Raw genomic sequence first — 6,000 nt, 5'->3', positions numbered from 1 at the left:
CCAGAGCCATGGGCAACCAATAGAGCCCAAAGCTCAAGAGCAAGTCCCACAGAGGGGCTAAGCTTGATGTCCCCACCACTGATCCCCATATGGGGGGAGGGTGTGTGGGGGGTTGTGTGTCAACTGTAGAGCACCATACCTGCTGGCTGCCTCACCTCCACCCCTAAAAACAAAGCCCACCCAGATCCCATCAGCTGCTCCAGATTTGGGCTGGTTGGGTGCATCCCAGCCACGCAACCCACCCAGATCCCATCACTGCTCCAGATTTGGGCTGGTTGGGTGCACCCCAGCCACGCAACCCGCCCAGATCCCATCACTGCTCCAGATTTGGGCTGGTTGGGTGCATGCAATCCATGCAACCCACCCAGATCCCATCGGCTTCCCAGATTTGGGCTGGTTGGGTGCATCCCAGCCATGCAACCCACCCAGATCCCATCAGCTGCTCCAGATTTGGGCTGGTTGGCTGCATCCCAGCCATGCAACCCAGAGCCATGGGCAACCAATAGAGCCCAAAGCTCAAGAGCAAGTCCCACAGAGGGGCTAATCTTGATGTCCCCACCACTGATCCCCATATGGGGGGAGGGTCTGGGGGTGTGTGTGTCAACTGTAGAGCACCATGCCTGCTGGCTGCCTCACCCCCACCCCTAAAAACAAAGCCCACTCAGCACAGCCTGGGGAATCACGTGTATGGTTTTATTTTATTTGTTTTTTTTAAAAGATTTTTGTTTGTTTGTTTGTTTTTAATGGAACATAAAACTCCTTTAGAAAAAAAAAAAACAAAACAAACCAAAACCCAAAACATTCATCTGGATGATAACCACCCATAGCCAAAAAAAAACAAAACCAAAAAAACCAACAAACAAACCAAAAGACAAAAATAAAACCCCCAAAAGAAACCCAGATCCCTCCCCTTCCCCCTCCTCTCCCCGCCCCCCCCCCAAAAAAAAATAACCCCACCAATCTTGTGGTCTTTTTGTTGTTGGTTTTTAATTACCTTTTTATTTCTTTTGTCAGTTTTTTTCTCCTCTTTTTTTGTTTGTTTGTTTGTTGGGGTGTTTTTGTGTGTGTGTGTGTGTGTGGTTTTTGTTGTTTTTGTTGTTTGTTTTTTTCCCATTATTATTTAAATTTTTTTTTTCCTTTTTAATTTGGCATTTTTGTTATTTGCATTTCCTTTATATTAAAGCAAAGTGCATCTCCTTATTTATTTTATTTATTTTGTTTTCCTTTTTTTGGTGTTTTTTTTTTCCTTTTCCTTTTCTGGTTTATACACATTGCACAATACATAAATAATGATGCTTATAAAACGTCTTTGTATTTACAAGTAATAATATATTTATATATAACATAAAATACACTTCTTCTTTTGTTTTTTTTTTCCCTCTCTCTTTTTTTTTTTTCTTTTTTTTCTTTTTTTCTTCTTATTTTTTTCTTTTAATAAATCTCCAGGGTGTGGTTTGTTTTTGTTTTTGTTTGTTTGTTTGTGTTTTTCTTTTTTAAGGAGTCATCTTTTTTTGTTTGGTTGGTGGGTTGGGTTTTTAAACTCCTGGGTTTGTGTGTGTGTGTGTTGTCTATGTGTTTTGTGTGTGTGTCTTTTATTCCCAAAGCACTAAAGCTCCAATGAGAATGCTTCTCTTGTTCATTTAAACCTCTCTCTTTTATCTTTTAGAAAAATAGCTTATGTTAAGGTCTAAACATTGCTCATTGAGCTAAGAACAGTGTAAAAGGATCATACTCCTGTATGAATTCAAGAAGAAATGAAAAGCAAAACTGCATTTCCAGATAGGATGGGTCCTGGGATAACCTAAGACCAACTATCCTGAACACTTATTTTTTTTTGCTCTCTCTTGTTTTCCCCTTTGTTTTTCTGTTGAGTATTGGGTTGGTGTCTTCTTGTATTTTTTTTTTTCCTGGTAGGCTTATGGGTTTTTTTCTTTGCTTTCCCATCTCCTCAGCTCAAATTACCAAGCAGGGGGTGGGGGAACCATGCACGAGGTTTCTCTGCTGTTGGTTGGTTGGTTGGTTGGTTTGCTGTGTGGTGTTGGTTTTTCTTTGTTGTTGTTGCTGTTGTTGTATATATTTTTTTTCTCCCCTTCTACCACTCCATGACCACCCAAGAAAGACAAAAAAAAAAAAAAACCAAAACCAAAATAAAACCGAAGTAAAAATAAAAATCAAAGCAAAAAAAAACAACCAACAAAGAAATCAAAGTAAAAATAAAACAACATCAAAGTTAAAAATAAAACAACATCAAAGTTAAAAATAAAACAACATCAAAGTTAAAATAAACAACATCAAAGTAGAAATAAACAACATCAAAGTGAAAATAAACAACATCAAAGTGAAAATAAACCTCAAAGTGAAAACAAAAATTAAAATAAAAATAAAATAAAATAAAATAGAAACAAATCAAGCAGTGGAAGGATGAACACAGTGAGACAAGATGTGAACCCAGCAATAAGGAACAATTAAACATTAGAAAGAGGGGAGGACGGGGGGGGGGGGAGGTGAGGGGAAAGACCCAGTTCGGAAGGCTGTGCACCGTCCTTCGGTGGGGTCCGCACCGCTGGGGAAGGGGTCTTGGTGTCACCGTCGCCGAGGACGGCTGGTGGTGCATAAAAAAATGCAGGTATCTTGTTGCTTTATCCAAGAGAAGGAGCTTATGATGTGGAGCCAAGCGGCTTCCACACCAAGTGATCACACAGGATAACCTTTCTAGAGGCACGAAATAATTATCGCGTGCGATCCATCCCCCCTGCAGCCTTCTCTTGCCCTTCTGAGTGTTGTTGGTCATTCATACATTTGATAAACAAAACAAAAACAAAACAGAACAAAAAAAACCAAAAACAAAAACAGAAAGGCAAAACAAAGCAAAACCAAACCAAACCAACCAAACAAAAAAAAACAAAACAAAGCAAACCCAAAACAACCAAACAGAAATATTTATCAAAATACCCGAAGGGAAGAAAAAAAAGAAAAGGAGAAAGAAAGGAAGAAGAAAAGGAGAAAGAAAGAAAGAAGAAAAGGAGAAAGAAAGAAAGAAGAAAAGGAGAAAGAAAGAAGAAAAGGAGAAAGAAAGAAAGAAGAAGGAAAGAAGAAAGAAGGAAAGAAGAAAAAAATGAAGGAAAGAAATAAGAGGAAAGAAGGTAAGGAAAAAAGACAAAGAAAGGAAAGAGAAAGAAAGAAAGAGAAACAAAGAAAGAAAGAAAGAAAGAAAGAAAAGAAAGAAAGAAAGAAAGGAAGAAAGGAAGAAAGAAAGGAAAGAAAGAAAGGAAAGAAAGAAAGAAAGGAAGAAAGGAGGAAAGAAGGGAAGAAGGGAAGAAAGAAGGAAAGAAGGAAAGCAAGACAGAAGCTTCCTTCTTTCCACAAGCTATTTCTTGAAACAAAGAAAGGAGGGGGATAACCCAAATGAAAACAAAATTAAACTAAAGAGACAAAAGGAAACCAAACCAAATAAAGTAACAAAATCAAATAAAACTAAATAAAACACCATACACCCAAACAAAAATAAAATACAACAAAATGAAAATAAAACACAACAAAATTAAAAAAAAAAAAAGTAAAATACGACAGGAGTAAAATAAAATTAAAATAAAATTAGGTAAAATAAAATGAAATAAAACAGAAATAAAGTGAAACGCAATAAAAGAAAAAGAAAATGAAACAGAAATAAAAACACAATAAAGTCAAATAAAAATAAATAAAAATAAAGCAAAATACAATAAAATAAAAATGAAATTATTTTAAAAGGAAAAAAAAAAAATAATAATTTCAAAATAAACCAAGAAAAAAAAAATCTGCATGAAAAAGCAAAGCACTCAGAAGGAAATAATAGCAGCAAAGTAGTATAAAGGTCAAGAGTCCACGCCGCCTCGAGTCATCGGTTATTAAAAATAACCTCCAACCAGCACGGGCAGCTGCTGATGAACTGTCTGGTGTAGCACTGGCCCCAGCCTTTCACGAAGCTGATCTGCACGGTGAACCCCGTCCACGGCTGCTGCATGAACTCGTGGTCGTTGGGTCTCTGCAAGCTGTAGGCCTTCTCGTAGTCGAAGGCCTTGATGGAGAAGCCTGGGAACACCTTGTGGACCAGCAGCGTCCTGGAGTCGGGGTTGTCCAGTGTGGCCGACTTGATGAAGATGGGGTAGCTGCTGCGGTTGTACACCCAGACGCCGTCCGCCTCCTTGGTGAGCTGGATGCCGTAGCCGATCTTGCTGCGCACCTTCTGCACCAGCTGGCTTTTGTTGTCAGAGTTGAGCTGTCCGAGGCAGAAACCATTCCCCTGAGGTAGATCATAGAAGATATCCAGGGAGGGCTCTTGGACAGAGTACAGCCGACCGACGCGCGTCTTCTCTTCCCAGTATGCCACCACGCACCAGTGTGACCGATCCCCCGGCTCCTGAAGAACTTGGGAATCTGCAGGAGGGACACCAAACCAAAGAAGAAAGGAAAGGAGAGGTTAAGCAAGGGTGTGGGTTGTAGCCAGGCGGGGGTTAGTCTCTTCTCCCAGGCAACCAGCACCAGAACAAGAGGACACAGTCTCAAGCTGTGCCAGGGGAGGTTTAGGCTGGAGGTTAGGAAGAAGTTCTACACAAAGAGAGTGATTGCCCACTAGAATATACTGCCCAGGGAGGTGGTGGAGTCACCATCACTGGGGGTGTTTAGGAAGAGCCTGGATGAGGCACTTGGTGCCATGGTTTAGTTGATCAGATACTGTTGGGTGATAGGTTGGACTTGATGATCTCGGAGGTATTTTCCAACCTGGTCTATTCTATTCTATTCTATTCTATTCTATTCTATTCTATTATATTCTATTCTATTCTATTCTATTCTATTCTATTCTATTCTATTCTATTCTATTCCATTCCATTCCATTCTATTCTACTCTACTCTACTCTATTCTATTCTACTCTATTCTAATACAACCCAAAAGTCAGGCTCTTCTTCCCCTCTACTCTGCCCTGGTGGGCAGCAAGTTCTGCATGGGACAGCAAGTTGCCCTTGTGGCCACGAGAGCCAAGAGACCATTGCCTATGTTGGAAAAGACCTTTAAGATAACCCTGTCCAACCATTCTCTGAGTCCACCACGGCTGGTGCTAAACCATGTCCCCTCAGCACCACATCTCTGTGTCTTTTAAACACCTCCAGGGATGGGGATTCAGTCACCTCCCTGGAGAGCCAGTTCCAGCATTCGAGAATCCCTTCAGTAAAGAAGTTTCTTCTTATGTCCAACCTCAGTCTCCCCTGGCACAACTTGAGGCTGCTTCCTCTAGTCCCGGCACTTGTTGCTGGCGTACCCACAGCCTCCGAAACCCATCTGTTAAGGCCACTGTTAAGAACATTTAAACTGGCTCAGTTTTGGGATATTCCCATGTTGCTTCAGCGCCTAGCTCTGCTTGGGGACACAGCTCCTGAAGCACCACATCCACCTTCAGAAGTGGCTTGGAAACCCCCAGCAGGCCCAGGGCACAGCCATCCCTCACCTTAACCATGACTAGAAATCACAGAATCACCAAGGTTGGAAGAGACCTCAAAGATCATCGAGTCCAACCTGTCACCACAGACCTCATGACTAAACCATGGCACCAAGTGCCACCTTCCATGCCCACAGCAGAGATGCCTCCAAGCAAGACCTACACTCCAAACCCCTTATTTGTAGATCCAGTTCCACAAATAGCTATCTATGGTGCACATATACAAAAAGAATAATGTTAGATACTACTAAGAAAACCACAATGAAGGTCATCCCATGGGGACTAGGAGGGAAGAAGGACTCCCCTGCTGCTCTAGTTCATAGGGTTTTTCCCTTCCTATAGGCAGAGCCTGGGTGATGGAGAGGATGGAGATGCTGGATGAAGCCCTGACCTGTGGAAAAAGCCACCAGCCAGCAGCAGGGCAGGGACCAGAAATTGCATGCTTGTTAAGAAGTGGCCTAAAACCAGCCCATATCACCCAGGAACTCAATCCCATAGCCCTTCTTTTGACTGCCTTGCAGGTAGCTAC

General features: G+C 41.6%; 1 protein-coding gene across 3 annotated transcripts in view; it reads right to left on the bottom strand.

Annotated features, from left to right (window-relative positions):
- Window positions 1-3,806: 3,806 nt before the first annotated feature.
- Window positions 3,807-6,000, bottom strand: part of SMAD7 (SMAD family member 7) — a 34,695-nt gene continuing 32,501 nt past the window's right edge. For all 3 annotated transcript variants that reach the window (XM_054179025.1, XM_054179026.1, XM_054179027.1), the window contains one exon: window positions 3,807-4,413. In XM_054179025.1, the coding sequence (XP_054035000.1) occupies window positions 3,875-4,413 (539 nt within the window). In that variant the 3' untranslated portion in view covers window positions 3,807-3,874. The remainder of the gene's footprint in view (window positions 4,414-6,000) is intronic.

Source organism: Dryobates pubescens, chromosome Z, assembly GCF_014839835.1.
Source record: "Dryobates pubescens isolate bDryPub1 chromosome Z, bDryPub1.pri, whole genome shotgun sequence".
Classification (NCBI taxonomy): Eukaryota; Metazoa; Chordata; class Aves; order Piciformes; family Picidae; genus Dryobates; species Dryobates pubescens.
Note: the sequence above shows the minus strand (reverse complement) of the source record. Positions and strands in the feature narration are given on the sequence as shown.